At 30.6% G+C, this 23,701-nt stretch overlaps 3 protein-coding genes and 1 non-coding gene across 5 annotated transcripts in view; 1 reads left to right on the forward strand and 3 right to left on the reverse strand.

Moving 5' to 3' along the window:
• LOC101489611 (single-stranded DNA-binding protein, mitochondrial) overlaps window positions 1-1,927 on the reverse strand; it is a 3,561-nt gene extending 1,634 nt beyond the window's left edge. Inside the window, exons 1-4 of the mRNA XM_004495625.4 lie at window positions 1,769-1,927; window positions 1,394-1,596; window positions 475-683; window positions 294-394 (exon numbers count right to left, since the gene is read on the reverse strand). Of these exons, the coding sequence (XP_004495682.1) occupies window positions 294-394; window positions 475-683; window positions 1,394-1,596; window positions 1,769-1,820 (565 nt within the window). The 5' untranslated portion in view covers window positions 1,821-1,927. The remainder of the gene's footprint in view (window positions 1-293; window positions 395-474; window positions 684-1,393; window positions 1,597-1,768) is intronic.
• A 1,780-nt stretch (window positions 1,928-3,707) lies between these two features.
• On the reverse strand, window positions 3,708-7,045 carry LOC101489069 (probable protein phosphatase 2C 5). 2 transcript variants are annotated; one of them, XM_004495623.4, is made up of 8 exons: window positions 6,853-7,045; window positions 5,990-6,243; window positions 5,465-5,636; window positions 5,169-5,386; window positions 4,980-5,087; window positions 4,747-4,872; window positions 4,413-4,651; window positions 3,708-4,240 (listed from the first exon to the last, which is right to left on the reverse strand). In XM_004495623.4, exons 2-8 carry the CDS (start codon window positions 6,197-6,199, stop codon window positions 4,042-4,044), a joined length of 1,272 nt encoding a protein of 423 aa, XP_004495680.1. In that variant the 5' UTR covers window positions 6,200-6,243; window positions 6,853-7,045; the 3' UTR covers window positions 3,708-4,041. The 2 variants fall into 2 exon arrangements, with proteins under 2 accessions (XP_004495680.1, XP_027189813.1); XM_027334012.2 differs by having other exon boundaries at window positions 5,465-5,704; window positions 6,853-7,014.
• An 8,345-nt stretch (window positions 7,046-15,390) lies between these two features.
• TRNAS-UGA (transfer RNA serine (anticodon UGA)) lies at window positions 15,391-15,472 on the forward strand. The gene has a single exon. It is a non-coding gene; the product is annotated as a tRNA-Ser (tRNA).
• Window positions 15,473-15,595: 123 nt separating this feature from the next.
• Window positions 15,596-22,257, reverse strand: LOC101488735 (kinesin-like protein KIN-14G). Its single transcript, XM_073367097.1, has 17 exons — window positions 21,740-22,257; window positions 21,321-21,631; window positions 20,701-20,958; window positions 20,346-20,417; window positions 20,156-20,227; window positions 19,927-20,004; window positions 19,657-19,788; window positions 19,350-19,527; window positions 19,080-19,253; window positions 18,800-18,906; window positions 18,514-18,694; window positions 18,247-18,409; window positions 17,604-17,857; window positions 17,348-17,511; window positions 17,062-17,241; window positions 16,366-16,790; window positions 15,596-16,260 (listed from the first exon to the last, which is right to left on the reverse strand). Exons 1-17 carry the CDS (start codon window positions 21,855-21,857, stop codon window positions 16,155-16,157), a joined length of 2,973 nt encoding a protein of 990 aa, XP_073223198.1. The 5' UTR covers window positions 21,858-22,257; the 3' UTR covers window positions 15,596-16,154.
• Window positions 22,258-23,701: the final 1,444 nt, after the last annotated feature.

The raw sequence follows: 23,701 nt of genomic DNA on the forward strand, positions 1-23,701 counted from the left end.
CCCCACGTAAAACATACCTTTTGGTGTCTATATTAAACATATATCATACCCTCTGAATGCAGAAACATGTTAGTGCACCCTATGTTTCTCCACTACAATGTCCTGCTCCCCCAAAACCAAGACACAAATAAATGGGGAGCTCAATGTTTCTAATATAAGGTATTAAGAATATAAATTACATAACTACTATAAAATGTACAATATCCATACAGTAGTAGAGCTTAATGTTTGTTGGCCTTTCACGGAAAATATAAGAAAGAGTCAAGAACAAAAATGCATATAAAGCACCATACCATCACGACGAACGCATATCTCTGGAATGCTTTTAACTTCGCCATTAATACTATCATTATAAACTCTAGTCTCAATTTCACCCTCAACGTACACTGAAGAACTGCATTAAAGCTTCAAGCATCAGTCTAGAATAATTTAATATTTACGACAAATCAAATATCCCCTTGTATGAACACTTACTTTTTAAAGAGTTGTTGAACTGCGTAAGCTCCTAGTACCTCATTATGCACGGCAACGCGATGCCACTGGGCAGGTTTTGGCAAATCCTTTGATCCTACAATTCTCTGGTCATACATCCCCCCTGTCCCAACTGTAAATATGGTTACATTCTTCCCATTCCTTAATATCTTCTGTACAGGGGCTTGGCCAACTTTTCCACAAATAATTGCCTGCTTGGAATCACTACCATGTTGTCAAATTATTTGTCGGGTGCAACAAGTAAATATAGCACCACTTGTCATTTTAAGCTAATGAAGAACAGCAGACATAAAAACTTGTTCATTAAACCATCTTCTATTCTGAAGTCTCAAGCACTTTTCAGTGAGAATTTCCTTTTACTTAGCTTTAGCATGACCATTGTCCAGAACAATTCTATTTATTCAAACGCCTAAAATTACTGGTTTTGATAATAAAAATTAAATCTATTAAAAGCTTGCACTGAAAAAACCCTACACTATCATAGCAGAGAAAACATGATACAATGAATCAAGCAGATTAATTTAAAATAAATCTCAACATAAAATAAGGTTCAGTTTTGAATTTGGATTAGCTTCTAGTTTTTGGAAGTTCTTCAATATAAATAAGTATATGGTAATGCACTTACAAAAAAGATTTTACAAAGTTAAAATAAGAGGGTTTGATAAAAAAAAACTAAGATGTAGAAGCTAATTTCAAGTTAAACGAGAAGCTATTGCTGTTAAAACTCATAGCTAATGCAATATTCTTTTAATATTTTAAAAGTGCTTTTGGATAAGTTAATCTAAACTGATTCAAAATTTATGGATGAGGTTTTGTTACAGCAGTTACAAGATGAAAGTTGAATCCTAAAGATGTCTACAAAAGTAATAAAAAATGAAATGAAGTTAACAACGGTAAGTACCTTATGCACACCGCGAAATCCCCAACCTCTTCTAGGATCCACACCTTGCAGTTGTAGCTCAGGTCTGCCACCAAGGAAATCATCAAACTCTTCATCTAATCCTTCCTTGTTTGCCCCATCGTTATCCCGTGAAGGTTGATCATCAACGTCATTTCCATTTATCAATGTTGAGTACCATAACGTCGCAGTTCTCGGCACACCACCTGATGAATTCACCAACAAACTCAGCAAACATTTTTTCTTACGCAATGTGAAATATATAATATTTCGTAACAAGTATTTCACACATTTAAGTTATTATATGATTATTTGATATATGTATATATATAAATTATGCAGAAATCGAGAGAGAGAGAGAGAGAGAGAGAGAGAGACCGTGAGATGAGGGTCGGAGATGCTTGGCAAGTCTTACCGCCACAGAATACATTTCCAGCAACGACGAACTAGCAACTGCAGCAAGGGTTTAACTTCAAACCGGAACGCACAGGGAGATTGTCGTTTTTCGTTTCTCGTCAGTCAATCAATCAGTGTGTGTGGGTTTAAGCAACGCAAATGGGCCCAGCCCATATATAAAAGGCTTCGGCTTCACATAATAATTATACCATCCACCCCGACGCTTAAATCTGTCACCCTCTCAATACACATGAAAATATATTTTTACCTTTTTAACTATTTATAATAAGTTTGAAAATTGATAATTTCAGAAATTTTCAATTTTCAAGACAAGAATTACATTTTGAAAATTTAGAAAGTTTACAAATCTGAAAAAGTTTCGAAAGTTTACAAATCTGGAAATTTTTGAAACAAGGATTACATTTCGAAAATTTGGAAAGTTTTGAAAGTTTCCAAATATAAAAAGTTTCAAAATTTTCTAAATATGAAAAGTTTTGAAATTTTTCTATTTCGAAAGTTTTGAATTGTTTGAAAGTTTCGAAAATTCTGAAATTTTCTTTTTCAAAAGTTTCGAAAATTCTAGAAATTGTCATTTTAAAACTTTGAAAACTTTCGAATATTTTAGAAAGAGAGGTGAAAAATTGAGAAATTAAAAAAGTTAAAGATTTTATAAATGACATAATTGTATTTTCACGTTAATTGAAGGTGACAAATTTAAATGCGGGTGCAGAGAAAAATCCTCGCTTCATAGTAACAATTCAATCCTCTTCAATTTTAAAAGAAATTTTGACAACTTCGATTCTTTATTTTAGTGGTAAAAAGTAAAACACATATATTTCTAGGGTTTAATTTTCGTTAATCCTATAAATCTGTATCTTAATAAGTAGAGAAATTATATGTAAAAAAAAATATAGGATTCCATGTTTTAACAAAAATAATATAATAATATTAATATCCAAAAATATATATATAGAACCCAAAATTTTGGTGGGAGTAAGGACGCCTAGGATCGAAGGTTTTTGAGTCAAAAAATAATTGAATTGATTTTAAAACTTTTGTGAGAAAGCTATATGTTTTCGTGTGGAAGAGAAAGCATGAAAACTCTTTTAAAACAAGTAATTCAATTTAAAGTACTAAAGTAAATAATATCACATTACAATGGATACATAAATCTCTGATAGATAATACTTATATGTGTATGTTCAAAGACAGAGTCAATATGTTACTTTAGGGTGGCCAAGTCAATAAATGTGAAACAGCCAAACTTGCATTCAATAAATAGAAAAGTGCTTCTGTTCTTGTGTTCACTCACAAAAATCCAAACACACTTTTCAATTTTATTTACTCTTTCATTTTTCTCAAAGTTCTCCCATGTGATTTCCCCCAAACTCCAAAACTAAGTTTTAGTTAGGAGAGTCAAAGCGCTCACCACACTTGTGAACCTAATCTCAAACTGCTTTTAAATATCAACCATTTTCTGACTTTTCTTTCTCTTTAATTGGAAAACCAAATCCTGATTTTTCTTTTAAAACAAAACAAGACTTTAAGGCCGCCATCAACTTCAAATTAGGCTAAATGTCAGTTGAGTTAGGATTTATACATATAGATTGCACACTTCTATTAAATAATTTTGGTCATTTATTTCTCTCCTTTTGCAAATGAAAAGCTTTTCACAATATATTAGTTGAAATTACTATGACAAGTTATATTAAGCATGTTTTCTAATTACTAATGACCCATTTGCAGTTCCTGTTAAGTTCAGTTTACTAGCACTGGTTTCACAGATTACTTATCATAGAACTTCGTTTTGATTTTCATTTAAAAAGACGTTATAAAAGTAACATATAAAAACTATAGAAGATATAAAAAAAAAGCAATTGAGATTCTGTTGTGTAAAAAAGACACAACAAAATATAGAAGATACAAAAGCAATTGGGATGTATAGTATACTGTTGACCATGAAATAATGAGTTACTTACAAAGCTGTTAGCAATCAAAGTAATAGAATTTATCTATTACACAACAATGTTTGTTCTGTCAGTCAGTCCAACAGCTGAGCACAAGCCAAAAAATAATTTGCAACAACCTCCAATGGACCTAATCTTTACTATATCAACCTCATTTCTTACACACTTATGAGAATCACCACCCAAATGTAGAACCAAGCATTGCTCACTGCCTGAGAAAAATTATACTAATATTTACTATGCTACTTAAATGAAATATTACATAACTAAACTTTTGTCACTCGGACTTCACGACCTTTTTCCTTCCATGGCATCTTTCTTCTTCTGACAGTTTGTGCAGAGGAATGGACCTTCCCATGGCTTAGAAACTGGAGTGATAATATGATCGGTGTTCGCTGATAAACCATCACTAGAGGGTTGGTCTGCTAGGCAAACCGCACAGCGGAAAATACCAGAATTCATATTGGAAGGAACATCCTTACCCAGCCTGCATTTCAAAGAAACAAAAAATTTAAAAATCACTCACACAAATTACACGCAAATGGGAAAATAAACATTTTTGCTTCCAATCACTTGTTTGTGATGAAGCAAAAAAACTAACTAAACTTCAAAAGGCAACATGCAAACATAAATTTCATAGTTATGGTCTTAGAGTTGACCTCTCTGTAAGCATTGCAGAACCCTCTTCAAATAACTCCTCTACAACACCAATTGCAGAAAGCTTATTAGTTCCTTTGTTTGTAGTGTTTTGAGATTTCTTTCCAAAGAGAAGTGAACTTAGCATATTATGTTTTTTTCTAAGAGTTGTTGTCATTGGTGACAAAGGATAATCCGAAGGAATAATATCTACAACAAGGCAGGTTGTATCGTCCTTCAGCCCTCTTGACCTTAGAGCTTCCTGTTAAGATTACAAAAAATAAAAGCATTGAGAAGACGAAATAATTGGGCTGTCATTCTGCCAAAAATAGGAACATTGCTCCAAATAGCCATCACCTTAACCACCAGCTTTGCAGCAAGTTCTGCAGATACACCCCGGCATGACTTGGCAGCCATATCAGAAGACAAAGCATCCCAAATACCATCAGAAGCTATAATAAGCCTTCCACCAGCATTTGAAAGCTGGGGAAGCAATAAGAGAAGTTAGTGAGCATTGTTGAAATTTCAAACTAAACACCTTCACATAAAAGGGTCAGTAAACTATGATTATGAGAATGAAACCAGCTCACCTTCACTTGTTTAACATGTGGTATTGGAACAATATATTCTCCCACGTCTGTGTCACCAATCGATCTAGAAAGGCACAATCCACCAGGCCAGCAGCGAAGAGGCCCCACCTAAACATATTAAAGAGCCAAAACAAGTTAGGTAAGCAAACCATTATTTGAAAGGAATATGAAGAAGATTACACTACATACCTCATTGCCTCCAAATACATTGAGTCTTCCTACTTCACCACCACTGGCAGTAACGCGTTCCCTCTCTTCTACATTTTCTTCCAATCTGTGATCAACTGTCAAGAGAGAAACAGCACCTCCCTGGGTATCTAATATGCATCGGGAATCCCCAACAGATGCAACTGTAACAGTCCATCCATCAATAATAACAAATGTAGCTGTTGTTCCAGAGGTTTCCCCTGCATGCGAAATTCAAAAATTAGAACAAGTGTACATGAACAACTCCAATAAGGATACAAAGAAAACTCGGCAGGTACCTTGTTGCTGAAATTCCATGTCAGTTTTCAAAAAACTAACAACTAGAGCCCGAGGCAGAGCTTGAAGCCATTCATCCCTGCTTATACCTTGCGGTATTGCACTCATGACATTGTTTAGTATGCTTTCCTTCGCAAAAATAGCAGCGGATATACCATTATGTCCATCAAAGATCTGCCAATCAAGAATTCCTTATGGATATCATAACCATTGTGGGAATAAATTGACGCTCCACTTGATCACTGAGAAGATGTAAGAGAAGAAAGAAAACACATACTTCAACTCTCATTTTTATTCACTAAACCTGAGAAAGAAACATTCCCTTCGATGTGTATAAACAAAACCAATCACCAATTGATTCTTATCTTAGGCAACATTCTCATTTCTTACTAATCAAATTTATCTAAGGCAACATTCTCATTTCTTACTAATTAAATATCTTTCTCCTAGCATTTAAAAAAAAGCAAAAGAATAATAATCAATTTAATTAAATACACATGTAAATCAAGAAGACATACGATACCTACCGCAAAGACAGAAAACAGTGTTGAAGAATCCCCGGGAACTCTCTGGCAATCTGTCTTGATTAGAAAGTAATCTTCTCCTTTCTTTGCCAAGCCAGCCTGCCCGTACTTCACAAAAGGCTGCTCAGTTTTTTCATTACGTAGCTCACGGCCGATCAGGGTTGCCAATGGAATAAGTGGTTGTTTCATCCTTGATAAGTCAGTCTTAATCATCCTAATTTATAAGTTAACATTTCTGCAACACCGGCGAAGAAATCCTAATCATCAAAACAAAATTGGGAAAAATCAAAATATTGACGTTAAATGTTGAATACAATATAGAAATCCAGAAGATTTTTTGTTACCACTAGTAGATCTAGACATGTTAAGGAAATAAGTCAATATTATCAGCAGACAACAGCACAGACCATAAACAGACTTACCACAGAAAAAAAATAAATCACTATACCATTTGACACTGTTAATTCATTTTTCAAAATAAGATCCATTGAATTCAAACTCTCCCTATAAAATCTAGAAGTACAAAACAGATCATGAATAATGCACATTATAGTAAAACAAGGCAAAACCTGAGTTCCATAGAACCAAATAAACCAAAGTTTCTTCACATTTAATTAGGGGAGGTTAAATATCAAATAAAATGAGGAGCAGGTAAGTTCATTAGGAATCAAATTTTCCACATATAATGGAAAAGTCAAAATTTTACAATTAGTATCTCATAATTGAGTAACGTGTGTCCAACTATCGAGACTAGGATGCTGCATTTTTTTCAAATAAAAATAAAAAAAAAAGTTATTAAAAAATGGATTAATGTGAAACGGGAAATGGAAAAGGGGGAGAGGGTGTGTGGAAGAAACAAGACTCACAGGTGAAAAGTGGAAGAGGAAGATTGATTATGAGAAAGGTGAAGGCATTTGGGGGAAGAGGACGGAGGCAAAGATCATAAACCCTAATGGGTGTGGATTCTGTCTGTGGGGTGTTGACAGCACATACACAGAGTGAGAGAGAAAACAAACAGATCTTTGCTCTCTGATTCGATTGGTACACAAATGTTGTATAGACGGAGGAAACCCGGAAAAAGAACAAGAACAAAAATTAATTAAAAAACAAAATAAATAATAGACCACCTCGTAATGACGTTTTTGTCCTAACTTAATTATCTTTCTTGGTTACATTAAAAAAAATAAAAACAAAAGCAAAAATAAATGGTTAGATTTATAGGTGCTAGTTGATTTCTCCTTACATAAAATTTTACCATATACTTTTTTTGAAATGAAAAGAAAATAAGGAAGGTAAATTTGTTTTACGGGAGGGGTGGGAGGATGGAAATTTTATGATATACTCCTAGGATTTGTTAGCGATATTATGATATTAAACTTGATATTAAAAATATTCTTGAGAGAAAAATCGGGAGGCATGTTTTGTTGATAATAACAACGATATTAATATAAGATATGAGACTTACACTTGATAAAGATATTGTTGAATTCAGTTGTGAGTTGTTAAGTATTACATCTATTATAAATTTAGTAAAAATTTAAAATCACAATTAAACATCAAAAAATAACAAAGAAACTCCAGATAAAAAAAAAACCACAATTAAAAAATAATACATTAACACTATATAAAAATTGTACACATATAAACTTCTATCAAATAACTTATTCATTCAATACAGTCACACTAAAAAAAAAAAAAAAAAAATTCTACCTATCGTCACAAAACTATAAAATAAGAGATAAAGAAAAGAGTTATATATACTTAAAGTATTTATAAATAGAATAAATTATAGTAAAAAAAAACACTAAAATCATATATATGTATAATTATTGAGCAACAGTGCTATATAATAGTAAATTATTAATATATATATAGACGTCCTTATTTAATTATTGGACTAGTCATTCAAAAATCATTGCATTAAGTATATAATATAAAATTGATGGAAGAGTGATAATATGATATTTTTAATTAAATCATAAGGTATGTTAATCCTCATGATACAAGAACCAACTATTTTACAAGAGAGATAGGTTTAACCGATTTTTAAAAAATATTTGAAATTTTAGAGATGATTTGTGATATTCATGACCCTATTTATTTGAACGAGTCATACGATGATTTAATTAACATTAATTTGTAAAATTAAAGAAAAGTGAATAAATATATTTAAACTTTCTGAATCTTTTTATGTGTTGTTTTTAAAAAAATAAAATATCGTTACTTTTTAAATAGTGTTATTAAAATTTTTTAAAAATTAATTATAATATATATAAATAATTTTAAAACTATGATTAAAAATAAAGAAGAAAGTATTGTTTTTGTTATAAAAATTTTTTTTTTTTTTCCTATCAAATCGGAACAATCAAATCATTATAATTTTTTTTAAGTCAAATAATCGATGTAGATGGTATCACTAACGCCAATTTTCTTAATTGGGTTGACACCGCTAGCTATAGTAATCTTTTACACCACTAAATATTATTAATATAAATAAAGTAAACTAAACATGTGATTAGTGAAAAGTCATATGGGAAGTAAGAGGAATACAAATTTTTTACTTAGTTTGAAGTCTCCAACAAGCAAATTGAGAGTTATAAAAGGTAGCAAAAACAAATCTTGAAGTGCACTACAACCAAAGGTTATGCCACCTTTTCTTATAAGATATCTCAATCGTCAAAATGACACCTATAATCTCTGCAAATAAAACATTGTGAGTACCTATATCTGAAAAGACCATTGCAAGCTTAAAGCATGGGGTTACCTTAGCGGCTCCATTTGTATTAACAATGAGGGTCTGCTAGATGACCTAAATAATTATCGAGGCTTTTGGCAAGTGACCCATGATGGAGAAGTTGTGCAACGCTGAGGACTCATAAGGAGAATAATATATGTGTTGATAGCTAGAGTTTTCAAATAGATACATGTAAGAAGTAATTAGAGAAATCGTCCAATGAAGTGGAATGTCCTTGTTGAAAAATCTAACTTGATTCCGACAAAACCAAATGCACCATAATATATTAACCACGTCAAATTTGATGACACCCCGCACTTGAGAGCTCCGATTAGACATGCGCACATGCAAAACTGACAATAGACTAAAAGGAAACAAATTATTTGTAAGGATTCTCCCAAGTCACGACCAAAGTTGTTGGGAAAAAGGTCAATAAAAAAAATACGTTGAGTATATTTGACATTATGGCTAGAAATAGAGCAAATTGAAACTATGATATAACCTTTTTTCCAAAGATTATCGTCAACGGACATCCTGTCATGGTATACTCACCAAAGAAGAAAGGAGCGCAACAAAAGAACACATTGATTCCATATAAGCTTAGTCCAAGGAGTATACATTTCCTACCAAGTTGGAAATTATAAGCATTTTTTAAATTCAAATTTTCAAAAATGGAAGGAGACCACACTAAACAATTATGAGCTTCTAACTTAGGAATAACAATATTCTCAACCTCACCATGCACAACAATATAGTTTAAAATGTCGGGGATAGTCTAAGTGTTGTTAACAATGAAATCTTTATTCTTAGTATGAAGAAGTGGACGAATCTCTAAAGGAATACCAAGCAAATCATAAATTGGGGGAGACAACCGAGAGTTATTCCAAAAGTTGATATTGTGACCATCACCTTGTTGCTAGGAAACATTATCTTGAATTGAAGAAAGATGAGCTCGAAAATCCGATCAGATGAAGGAGGATATGTTGTACTTAATTTGAGAAGTATTTCGAAGAGCTCTACTACGCATTTAGACCATTGATTTCCTGAAGAAATGAAATCCATGAAAGCTTCAACATCGCAACACATATTTATGGTCTTTATATAACGCAAACTCATACCTCCATCTTCAATGGGTTTGCAAACATTTCTCCAAACTATCACCACCTTTTTTGAAGAGATGTTCCCTAACTAAATAAAATTTTGAATCTACGTATTTAAATATTTCATAAGAACAACAAAACATAAATACAAACGAAAATTGTATAAAAGCATATCATAGATAACAATGTTCACCAACATTTAAGAGAACAATGACAATTGTAAGCTTCAACTTTTAAGAAGTGGCACATTTCATCATTAATATATGGAATGATATTTTTGAAGTGCTAATCTATTATATAATGTCATTGAAATATTGATTCAATCGATAAAAAGTTGATTTATGGTTTAAGTCTTGAGATCTGTCTTGATTTCAATTAGTACTGAAATTCAACTCATTTAAATTTTTTTACATTCAAAATAAAATAAAAAGTAACATATTATATGCCACTATTTATCACATTTGGTTAAGAGTAGAACTAGACATAAACATAATATACATTGAATCATTCAATGGTTGTCAATTACGAAAAAAATAATTGGCTTAAATGTAACAAGATAAATATTAACATCATAAGTAACAAATTTCATTTATTAACTTGAGATATGTAAAAGGACAATTAAAAAGAATGGATGGAATATTAAAATAAGGGAAATGTTAATAAGTATTCTTTGGAGCGCTTATAAAGAATTAAAATATAAAAGAAATATATTAAAAATTGTGTAATTTATAGATTAAAATTGTAAAAAATAAATTTTTTAATTATAACTTGTTATATATATATATATATTTTTTTTTTTTTTATTTCTTAACAAATGTTCTTATAATACTTGTTAGCAGGGTGTTTATTATATTGAAAAAAGTCAAATACTACATCTATAACTTTTGTAACATCATATTAATTCACTGTAACTTTTACAAAGTGTAACGAAAATGAAATATCGAATGTTGACAAGGATCGGTGGAAATAAAAGAATGCTGCTGGTTAGTTACTGATTAACTAATGCTTAAACTATTAGCGCAATCTCAGCACAAACATTACTTTGGAACTATAAATGAAACAATGATGCTGCCACCACGGTTTTGACTTTCATGATTTACTAAAGTTCCTCATAAGTTATGCGGTACAACACGATATCTAGTTGTTGTCCTCGTCAAAAAATATCTAGTTGTCTTTTTCCTTAATTTTAATTCTTATGGTAAAACAACATATCTAATTGTGTTTTGTAATTACGGTTCAAATGAATGCTAATTATAATTATATTTGATAGGTTAGAGTATATATTTAAAATTAAAGATATTTTTTTATATTTATTATATTTATTGTGTAAATTTTTTCGCTATACTTTTTAAATAACATTAGTTTTCACATTACACTCATCTTATATAATTTTGATGTTTTCCTATGTCTAGTGGATGGAGTACAACCCCACATTTCACTTATCTTACCTAGTTCTGAAACTTTTCAATTATTTTAAGAGTCGTACTATAAGTGTCCACTTATTAAAAAATCAAAAAATAAATAAAAAATAAGTTATAATAAATAATTTAACCTTTTACAACTTTAATGTATGAATTACACACTTGTTAGCAAATTCCATTGTAATTAAGAGAAGACCTTGAAGGTGTTCCAAGAGGTGTGGTGGAACGGGATCCCAAATTTTTATGGCCTCCAATTTTTATTTTACTAAGTATATATATATATATATATATATAAGTGAGTATCTAATGACGCAATTACTCCAATATAAACGATGAATATCACTAATTCAACTGTCAAATTAAAATGTTTTATTAAGTAGATTAACTGTACAAATTTTTATAAATTTTTAAAACTATTTGATACTTTATTAAATAATTTTAAATTAACATATAATAATTTTTTTTAAATATAAGTAAATATTAATGGCTATATTTTGAATTTATATAAAATTATGTGTGTTTAATCATTAATATATTATAGGCTAAATAACATATGTGATCCCTTAACTTAATTTCAGTTAATGTTTTAGTCATCTATCTTTTTTTTCTCCCGATTTGGTCTTTTATTTTAATTTTAAGTGACAATTTGATCTTTTATGTTTTAAAATATCAATAATGTTATCTTTCTTTTTTTTGCAAAAAATCAAAAAATTGATCAAAAATTTCAAACAAAATCCATAAAATTAATTATCATCCTCAATATAATGCAAATTTCATCAAATTTATAACTAAATCTTTAAATAAATTCATATTTTCATCTCCAACAACATCAAATAAAGAATAAAAATATGAGTTTATTCGAAGATTTGAATTACGAATTTGATGAAATTTGTATTGTATTATATTGAAGAATATAATTAATTTTATGGGTTTTGATTGAAAATTTTAATGAATTTTTGAAGTTTTTGTAATAAAAATGATAACATTGTTGACATTTTAAAATTTAAAAGATCAAATTGTCACTTAAAATTAAAATAAATGGCCAAATCGGGAGAAAAAAAATAGATAAAGAACTAAAATGTTAATGGAAATTAAGTTAAGGGACCACATGTGGTATTTAACATATATTATATCAATAATCCACAGTTGAATTGTGCACAGTGAGAAATGCTCTAAAAAGATAAAAAAACAAAAATAAGATATAAATTTTAAAGTAAAATATATATATATATATATATATATATATAATAGACTTATATCTTATAAAATGAACATAAAAGAATATTTTATTATTCTATGATATAATATTCTTTGATGCTTAAACTTAAATTAAAATTTAGTCTTTTGTATATACTATAAAATTTTAACTCAAATTTAAGACATTAAAAAAAAAAACTTAGTTGAAGAAAAATAAGTACCAACTCAACATCGTTTATAGACAAGATAAATTTGTTTCGAGTCTGCTAAACAATCTTTTACGATTCATTTTTTATATATTGTAGATCAAACAATTGATTCACTTGATAGAAGATTCAAGTAATATAGAACATACAAGAAGATTTTTGGATTTTTGTTATGTATATAAAGACTTAGATAATTTTTTATGAAAACTTGAAATTATGTTGTAAATTTTTTAAAACTTATTCAAAACATGGTCTTTCTTATAATCGTCATAGTGAAATTTTATTTCAACAATTGAATCAAAATTAAATTTTATAATATTAAATTATCCTAAAATATTACATTGTTTTTCTAATGTTTGCATATCTAAAAAATAATATTAACTATCTTTACTACTGTATCGTTTGTTGAGATGAGTTTTACGAAAATGTACATGAGTTACCGGATCCAATGATATTAATCCATTCTTAAATGTTTGTTTGTTTCAACATAGTTGACGGTAGGGAAGAAATGAAAAAAAAGAGAATTTTAAAATATTATGTGTTTGATTGAGCAAAATACAAAAGAAAATCAATAAAGGTGAATTTAAAAATTAAATTTTTAATTATTCTAATATTTAAGGTTACATTAAATGAGAAAATATTAAAGTTTGATATTAAACTGATTATTCTCTTCTCTCAAATCTTTTGATTTTCAGAGAGAGCTAAATATAATATTCAAGGAATATTAATGCAGCTTTGAGTTGACTTTTGCAGTCTTAAAAGGTGAATAAAAAAAGTTAAATATAATTTAAAAATATTAGTCTTTCCTTCTCCTCCCCTCCAATCCAACTCCCTACAAGTCCCAATCAAACCAACTTTAAATGAAAGCTATAAAATTTTATCTTTCTCATTCATCATTTCAATCCTCAAAAGTTTATCTTTCTCATTTATTTTCTTATTTTTATTCATCTTTTCTACTTGACCATATTTTAAATAATTAATGCATTAAAAGATCTAGAAGGAGTCTCAAAACCTGTTACAATTTATGCTTAAGAAATTCTAATATATAAAGATAGATGTAGTATTATTTACAATAATATATATACTATAAAAAAAATTTTCGAGTATAATTTATTTTAAATTTTTTTGTATTTCATAATTTGTCATCTCTCTCTTTGTATATGTATTTTATATATTTTAAATCAATTTAATTAACTATATGAAATCAATATAATTAATGATATAAAAATTTATATTAATTTAAAATATTCTGTCCAAGAATAGATAAATATATATTTGTTTGAAAGGTATATTAAAAAAGAAAAATGGATGGAATTGTAGAAACTCTACACTTCTAAAAATACTTAAAAATAAAATCATTATTGAATCTTAAGAAAAGCTTTATCTATTGTTTTATTCTCAAAAGAAAAAAAATGTATCTTTCTCGAATTGACGTGCTGACGTGGCCACGTGTTGGTGGTAATCCACATAACAGCTGGGAAGACAACTATGTGTTGCCCATTAACAATTCTTAATCTTGATTTTATATCATTGGATGGACCCATGCTAACATTTGCTTTTAAGTAACTCATGCTGACTTTTAATTCAATAAACCTACATTTTGGAATTTTATCAATTAAGAAGAAAAGAGAATGCTGAGTTTTAATATATAAATTTATAATCTATCTGTCCAAGCTTGATAAATCGACTTGCTTGAGTTTTGCTGTTACATTGTTTAGAAACAAAAATAATAATTAAATAATATGAAGTTTTATAGATTAACTTGAAAATATAAATGTGCTATGACATTCAATATGCTTGGAATAAATTTTGTTTTGAAGGAATTGAAAAATCAAAGATACTTCATAAAGTTTGAAAAGTCATAATGATTACAAACTAATGTTGAATATTTAAGTGGTGACGAATACTAATCAGACTTCTATTTATTTGTCTAGTTGATTTCTTCTTCTTCATAATAGGTACAAAATTAAAGTTCGTGTAGTTGGTCCGAATCTTTAGAGAATTAGTGCCATTATTAGATATGTTATAGAGTTATTTATTTTAACTGTTACTGCATAGAAGATACCAACTTTATCTAATTCGGATATAGCTGAAGCGCAATGCTTGTCTAACGAGTTTTTGCAATATTGTGGTTGAATAAAATTCTTTTAATGTGTTTTGAGTAATGAATAATTATTTTGTTGATTTACTTATTTCTTATTATTGTTATAGTACCACCAATTTTTATCTAATTATTTAGTTGTTCATGTGAAAAGATCTGCAAATATTTTTGCATACATTTTTGTAACTAAATTTGTTTTATATTCACCGGATGTTCCACTTTATTATTGAGTTGCAAATGCTAAGATATTTTATTATTTGCAATTAAAAGAATCTATCATCCACAAATCTCTTACTATCACTGCACAAATGAGTGAATTCTCTCATGTTGAACAAAATATGAGAGAGTAATGTTTTCAATTACTACCGTATGATCTTTTACATCATTTTTTAAATATTATTCTCTTTATTCAACATATTTAATCGATTGTTGAAATTCAACATGACCAAAATTAGAGATAAGGAAATCCATCCTTCAATGTATTTGCATTGTCTCTTCTCATGTTCAGGTTTAAGCTTAGGCATGAAAGCAGAAGAAAATCATACTCTATTAGGCACACTTTTTATGTCACAATTGACTCTCAATTAAAACTGATAGAATGGGAAAATAAAATGATTAAAATGAAAATCAGTTTTATTTCAACAAGTCGATATGTCCGAGTGGTTAAGGAGACAGACTTGAAATCTGTTGGGCTACGCCCGCGCAGGTTCGAACCCTGCTGTCGACGTTTTATTTTGTTCAGATTCCCATCCACTTAATTAAATCAAATATAATGATTTTTTTTTGCTAACAGAGAGTAGATTGCATAACGAGCTTACTTTTTATTTCAAGGTTAAATTTAATCATAAACGAAAGCATTTTCTAAAACTATAGATCCATATACTTACACGATAAATTTTTTTTCTTTTCTCTCTTTCTATTCTCACTTTTTCCATATAACTCGTAACAAATTGAAGGTAATGCTGCAGAGAACAACCCTTTTGTTCTCTTTACAACTAATAAATACACTCGAAGCACAAAAACATCATTATCAAACCCTTTGTGTAACAAAAAAAAACCCTTTGTCTTTTTCTTTTCTTGTGTCCTCTAATTTGGATCTTCTACATACTACTGTTGCATGGTGCAGCGAGATATAAAGCCATTTCATTTAGAGAGAATTATAGGTGATTTGTTTCCTTTTCTTTTTCTTTTTTGTACAGCAATCAAATCCCTATAAACAGATTGATTTGGGATGGCATCTCATGATCACACCAGAAAACACATGCAACTATTTTACAACCCCTCTAATGTTGAAAAAAAAAATATTTAAAACCTCACTCATTTCTCTTTACAGCTAAATTATATATACACAAAAATTGTCAAGGCAGTGGGGCAATAAAATAGGATCTTTGTCCCTTGGAGCAGCTTTTTCACTTGGCATTTCCACTTCTTCTTTTAGCATCAATTGATCCTGAATGCTTTCTTGATTGACTAACTAAGTTAGGTTGTTTCCTTGTTGACGATGAGATCATACTCCTAATTCACATTCAAAAAGTTATAGGAAATGATATAAAGTAAGTTAGTAGTTGATAATAATATGATCCTTTAAAAGAACTTAAGCAACATGAAATGCAGCAATACCTGGTTTCTAAGTTCTTTGCTTGTTTATAATGAGTTGATTTATTTGGTCTAGACGCTAATACATTGGAAATGGCGGTTGTTTTCGGTAAATGGGATTGCCAATTCATGTCTGGTTCTGAACATTCACTAGTTGTTAACTCAAGCTCATCAGAGTCATTTGTGAATGTGGTGGCCACCTCCACACTTAACAATGGAGAATACGACTGTTTGCTTTCTACTTCTGACTGTCCCGTGACGCTCTCATCAGTTGTTAGGTTCTCATCCCTATTCATGCTTCTACTATTCCAATTCCCAGAAACTGATTCTTTATCATCATCGTTTCCGTTTACCCCAGCACGAGGATGTGGCCATGTAGGTAAACTTGTATATATCTCTTCGGGATCAAGGCTTCGCCTTTTCAGCTTGGGTGCAGCCTTTTTAGAACCCTACAAAAACCAAATCTGCTTTATGAATATATGTGTTACCATTGACAAATAAGCTGATGGATTTTGAAAACCATGTATTATGACTTTGGTGTATGATACTTCTGAGATGTTGTCTAGTATTAGTAGTAGTGAATTTCAAATCCATGTGAACTAAATATTAGGGACAAGGTTTCTGAATAAAAGAAAGGCATATTTGCTCTAAAAAGTAAGCTATATCAAATATTCATTATTCACTAAAACAATTTTTTGGACTCATGGCTAATCATGTTACCTCAATGCCACTAGAATCGTCTCTTGGTAGCTTACGACTTCCAGAAGTCCAGTTAGCTGGTACAATGGACGACAATTGAGATTTCGACCTCGGCGAGTCAGTGATGCTATTTGCAGGCTGTTTAAAGTGTTCCAACTCTCCATCCTTCACCCTCGCTAAGGTTGCCTTTAGACTAGCAATCTAGCAAAGAAGATGGTCGAAACACTCAACGATGAAAATGCACGGTTTGCAGATATAGGCACTCATGGTTAACTAATTTTACAAAAATAAGGTAAGAAGTGAGAACCTGTTCCTTCAACTCTTTGACTTCACCGCTATCTTTATTAACTCGTGCAGCACCAAGTTCGATAGTGGAGACCCTTTCAGCAAACTTCAGTGTACTAATTGATTCTCCAAGAGCTTCAGGCTCCGGGCTAATATGAACAAACATGAGTGTCTTAGCTTGGCCTCCTGATAAGTATATGCAAATACATATAGACATAAATCAGCAGCTACATCATAGCTAAAATAGGAAAAATATCAAGAGCAAGGATTGAACATACCAAGAGAGTCCTGAAGCAACTGAGTAAGTTTACTGTTTCTATAGGGAACATGCGATTGCTTTTGGGCCAGGGAAGCAATTACATCTCCTAAAGCAGAAAGCGACTTGTTAATATGTTGAGCCTCCTTTAGCCTATCTCCTATAACCTCAGATTTATCAACCCTCTCACTTCCTGCCAAATCAACTAGGTGGATACATCCACGAAGACTATTTCCTGATGTAAGCTCTCTTCCTTGAACATGAACTGTCAAGCAGCTGCATGCATCACAAGCTAGTAACGATTAATAAATATTATGGCAAATATACATGATCAACAAGAAACCGAAGTATGTCATAGTCAATCCCAATGCGATACTAGTTTTGCTATTGAAGGATATAAAAATTCAAAAAGTACAACTTTCAAAAATTTGAGTTTAATGACTATGCACATATGCTCAATTGCATTTCACCAAACATCACAAAAAATATCTATATGTGCATAGTCATTAAAAAATCAAATTTTTGGAGTTAACCAAGACTATTTTAATTTTAATTTTTTGGTACAACTAGAAAAACCTCATTGATTAGCTTGATTGTATTATTAAAAAACAAAACAGTGCTGTAAATTGAAGAATATAAGAGACGAACTTGAAATGTACACGCACCTATGAGAACGACTACTTCGATCATTCATGGCAGTAGCACTAACTGCCCGATTCTTTTGTCCCAAATTCATCAAATTTAAGACATCAGCAGTGGATGAAACAGGAACAAGGTTTGCGTCTGGCACGTTAATACCATTATTATGGGAACTGTTGCGAATTTCTAATGTATGCAAGTGTTAATGAATCACAAACAGGAGCAACAGAATCGTTAACTCAAAATGGTATAAAGAAAACAACAATTTGTTTGTATATAAATTAGAAAAGGATATCTTTTGTTAGAAGTCTCTGTCATTAGTAGGTCTCTAACTTGCTCATTGTATATCTCAAGCATCTGCACAGAGATATCATAGTGAATGGTCTCTTTCCTTTGTTCTGAGAGATAGAAAAGATCCCTCAGTGCACGGTAGTTGACACCGACTGTTTCCTCGGTAAGATTGTTTGGTCCAGACTACATCAACACATAGATGCACTAAAGTAGTTATGACAACTCTTACAATTTAGAGAGTGAAAACAAAGAGGGGACATAATTATTATATGATTCTCTTAGTCTTACCATAGTGTGTGTTTTTCCCGATCCCGTCTGGCCATAGGCAAATATACAAACATTGAAGCCATCCAAAACTGAACGAATCAGAGGTTGGGTATCTGAGAAAACCTCCCCTGCATGTAAACATAAAGAGCATCACCATAAAGCAAACACACACCAGGAGTAACAGAGTCGAACACTTTAATTTAGAAATAACACAAAGTAACATATGAAATAAAATGACCAACATTTTACAATTTCAGAAACTTCAATTTCTTTATAGAATGTAGATAACAGAAAAACCAACCTTGAGTTGCAGAAGGACCAAACACTTTGTTAAAAGTAAATGTCTTCTTCACTTCTTTCCCATTCTTAGAAGCCATTATGAGTGAAATACTATCTTCCTCTACATTACGAATAATGCCGGGATTGTTTGGTTGTCCTACTAAGGGGCGAACTCTACAGTACACCCTAATATTTCCTACCCAACATATAAAGAAGTTTGACTATTTAGTCTCATTTAGTAAAACTAGGGAGGAAATTTATAATCAAAATATTATAGCCAATTGTGTTTTACCTTTCAAGTCTTGCATCTGATTGTATAACTTGCGGTTTTCTTCTAGAACTTTCTGATATCCTGAAGCAGAAGAAGCTAGGCTACGCAGATGCTTACCTAGATTGATGAAATCCTCCCTGTATTTCTTATGTAGACAGTGCATTCCTTCTTTTGTTTGATGAACAATCACTTTCAATTCCTGAAGATAATCAATATCAAATTTGTTACTTTATTTCTTACACTCCTGAATTAATCTAGCTTTAGACAAGTCCTTATAATATACACAATCATATCATCCCACACTCATGCAATGTACAACTTAAGTTACCTGGATGTTTTCACTTTGCTTTTGAATTATGGTTTGCTGCTTCAAAATCCGGCTTCTTGATTCCTCGTCTCCATTGTACTTCACATCATGATTTTGCTTCTGTTTGATATCTACATCTTCATTTTCTTCCCTCTTAAATTAATAATTGATCAGACCAAATTAAAAATTAAGTCAAATTGTTGCACCATAAAGCAATTAATGAACAGATTGGCTTGCAGAAATTGTGAAGCAAGTAGTTTGAAAAATCTCTTTTGAAATCTAAATTTTTACCTCTTCTTCATCACTAATAGCTTCTAAATTTGAATTCCCGGCTTTAGATGATGCCTTATCTTCTCGAGGTGTTTTAGGCTGCCATCATAAAAATTGCCATGAAATTCAGCAAGACTTATAAATCAAAATTTGGGTGTTTTTCTGTATGTGCATGCATGCATGCACAACACAACATTAGAAAATTTTCTTTTGAACAGTTTCATTTCACTGATATGAGGTTGATACACACCGTTTCTTGTTGTACTATGATCACGCGACTTTCAAACTCCTCCATGACTTTGCTAAGCAGAGATTCCACTATCTGACAAAAAGACATTAGCTATTAAGTGAAGAGGAAATAAAAAAAATCTCATCCAAGAAGTCCTATGCAACACAGGGTGAATTATCTATTAGAGCTAAGGATAAGCAATAACACTTACAATGGGAATTTCTTCTTGCTTCTTATCATGCAAAATTTCACGAACTAGTGAATACAAGGAAGGAATAGAACCCTACAGATACCAACCCAAAAAGTTATTCAGATAGATATATATGGTATACTCATTAAAAAATAATGCTTTAAATATTGAACCAAACATTGAACTGATGAGATCACTAGGTCATGATTCAACTGTTAACCGTATTAAACTGCTAAATCAATCGAACTATTCAAATAACCAAACTGTAGACAGTGTCGTTCAGGGTACAATTGGTTTAACAGTTCCATTCGGTTCGATTTTTAAAACACTACTAACAACATCTAGACAAAACCAAAAATGATCACAAACTAATTACCCCTTCACTGCGATCATGCAGTACAGCATCATTGCTTGAGGATTGATCACTCAGCAAACTATCTTTGTCGCCTAAAGACACAGCTCTGGCCAAAGACCTCATGAATGGTCCTGAGTTTTTTCTCATAATTGGTTTCACAAAGGTAGGTGGTTTTGGATTCCCACCATATTTCCACAATCCATTTTTGCCTCCCAGTTTCCATTCACTATATGATTTAAGTGCTAAAACACAATTCACTATCCTTGAAGATTTCCCTCCCTGAAAAAATAAATAAATTTTTTTAAAGCACAATAAAACCATATTACAATAATGATATTAAGTTGGACTAAACATTCAATTTAGTCCTTAAACTATCTAGTCTTTGAATTATAGAAATACATTAAATAGTCTGTGAATTATTCTCAATCTATTAAGTTACCTCCCGAACTATCATTCTCTTTCGTATTTCAGAACTAACATAGAGACTAACTAGATAAATTGAAAATAGTTTAAAAACTATTTATTATATTTCTATAGTTGAGATACTAAATACGAGAAAGTGATAGACTAATGGCGAAATTAAAGGTTTACTCTAATAAGTTGTGCATTGATTTCAAAGTACCAATTACCAAAGAACTTACCTGTTCCAAATCAGAAGCTTCAAATGTTGGAAGCCCCATCTCCTCCACAGTTACAAGAAAATTTCTTACATTTTCAAAGTATTGATAAATAGATAGAGCTGCTCGATCAGGAACATTATCAATGTCACTGGGGGCTTCAACTACTTTAGGAACAGCACCGGGCTGAATTTTGTTGAGAGCATTGCAAAGGATAATTCCACTACGCAATGCAATCCTAAAATCTTCTTCAGAAGGTTCAGCTAACATGTCTTTTCCTCCAACATTTCCAACTGTGTTTCGCAGCCACCTAGCTGCTTCATTCCTTCTTGATGCTACAACAATAAACACATTCTTATCACTTTTGAATTAACAATGCAAACATGTTTCTTCAAATCTAAAGAAAATGAAAAAGAAGAAGAATGGAGAAATGAGATATTTACAAGCTTCTTCGGCCTTTCTTGACGCTAAATCTATGTCGCTTAATCGGCTTCCGTGTTTTTGAAGAACATCTTCAACAACAGATACAATTGAGAATGGCAAAGCTGGCTCTGTCGCCATTACTTGGCCTCAACCAATACCAAATTCAAAAATAATGAACTAAACCGTTTTTTGACCAATAAATTAATTCAAATCCAATGTTAACCATGAGAAAATAACTAAAAGCCTTTTGATAAAAAGATTCAGTGAAGATATCTTTCGTTTCTTTACGTAATTCTTAGCAAGAATGAGAAAAATAATGAACATGCATTAATTGTTGAGATTCTGAAAGAGGCTTGTGTATGAAGCGTTGAGAAAGGCAAGAAATCGAAGAAAGTGAAGAGAAAGAAAATGGATATCGAAAATATTTTCTCTCACTTTCTTTCTTTCTCTCTCTCTCTCTCTCGGTTGTTTGTTTTTTGTCCCTCCCTCTAGTTTTGTTGTTTCTAATATTGACGTGAAAAAGCTGCACCGAACCTGCTTCCGAGCCTCTCGCCCACTCACTTCCCGGTTTACATTTAAAAGGGTGGTGGGAAAACAACACTTCATAGTTTAAAGTGTTAAATATGATATATATTAAAATTAAAATCTATAACTACTTTTTTTTATACCATAAAGAGGATACTATAATTATTTCGTTATTTAATCTGTGTATATATCATATCAATAATTTAGTTTGACTTGATTAGTACAGTAACGTCTGAATATGAATGGGAATAGATCTGACTTGTTAAAAAAATTTAAAAATTGAATTAGATCTATCATTTATTATATATTTTTATAAAGAGATATTTTCTATTAACATCATTTTGTAAAATTTGATTTTGATTTATTCATATCTTTTGAGTTTTAAATATGTCAAAGATTTATACAAGCACGTATGTTCATATTATTGAAAAAGTTTGTAGGTATACAATTTAACATAATATATAAAATCAAATACATATATCAATAATACAAAATAAATAAAAATGTTTTTTATATTTGTTAAAATAGATTAATCTATTAGACTTTTAAGCAACACAAAAATTGATTTTTTTAATTTAATAGACATTTAAAAAAATTGACTTGTTATAACTCCTATCCATAATAGTCTGATATTCAATAATGTATAAAGACATTGTAGTCAGTATTCAATGAGCTGATCTTATTTATTTTATTAATAGCATGAAATAATAAATTTCTAATCTTTATGTCCAATTTGTGGCCCCATACTTTATCCGATATAAATAAATTGTAGTGGCCTGTTAATATATAAGGTCACTTGAGTATTGAGTTTACTCTGCCAGTAGGCATTGGTTTGTAGGTGAATCTTTTGCCTCAGATTTGAATGCCTCACATATCATGATTTCCAATCAAATGTTCCAAAATACAGAAGCGGTTCCTTTTATGCCACCAGCACGAGGAACATGACTAAATTTTTCTCATGATACCAGCGGTGGTGATGGATATTACTTTTTCAGTATGAAATTATTGTCTTAAGAGAGAAAGCAAACTCTGGTCCTTACTATATCTCAGAAAATATCGTAACTTTTTGTACAGATTAAAATATAATAATTAAAAAAAATTATTTTATCAATTTATTTATCTTAACTATTAATAAATTTTTCACTACTATCAATGTAAAATAATTAATATTTTTTAAATTATACACAGTAATTATTAAAAAATAATTAAAATTATATTAAAATTTGACAATAACACTATTTGGATACAATTTTAGTTTACTATGTGATCCGTATTGTTTTGTTAGACGAATTGAGTAAATTTTTCCAATCATACTAGGCATAAACTTTTCCGCATGAAATTTTCATCTGAGATTTTTTTACCATACGATATATGCGAGATACTGCGAAGTTGGGAGTTGGGGGGGGGGGACGAGGGACTTTTTCCATGGCAAAGAGGAAAAAAAAAAAAAAAAAGAT

This window comes from Cicer arietinum, chromosome 4 (genome assembly GCF_000331145.2).
Source record: "Cicer arietinum cultivar CDC Frontier isolate Library 1 chromosome 4, Cicar.CDCFrontier_v2.0, whole genome shotgun sequence".
Taxonomy (NCBI): domain Eukaryota; kingdom Viridiplantae; phylum Streptophyta; class Magnoliopsida; order Fabales; family Fabaceae; genus Cicer; species Cicer arietinum.

Coding starts and splice junctions, on each gene's coding strand:
- LOC101489069 (XM_004495623.4), bottom strand. CDS start 6,199: ATGATTAAGACTGACTTATCAAGGATGAAACAACCACTTATTCCATTG. Junction 4,873..4,979: donor CACATGTTAAACAAGTGAAG/GTGAGCTGGTTT, acceptor TTGCTTCCCCAG/CTTTCAAATGCTGGTGGAAG. Junction 4,241..4,412: donor TCTGCAATGCTTACAGAGAG/GTCAACTCTAAG, acceptor TTTGAAATGCAG/GCTGGGTAAGGATGTTCCTT.
- LOC101488735 (XM_073367097.1), bottom strand. CDS start 21,857: ATGGCGACAGAGCCAGCTTTGCCATTCTCAATTGTATCTGTTGTTGAA. Junction 18,410..18,513: donor AGAGACTTCTAACAAAAGAT/ATCCTTTTCTAA, acceptor ACTTGCATACAT/TAGAAATTCGCAACAGTTCC. Junction 17,512..17,603: donor GTTGCTTCAGGACTCTCTTG/GTATGTTCAATC, acceptor TATACTTATCAG/GAGGCCAAGCTAAGACACTC.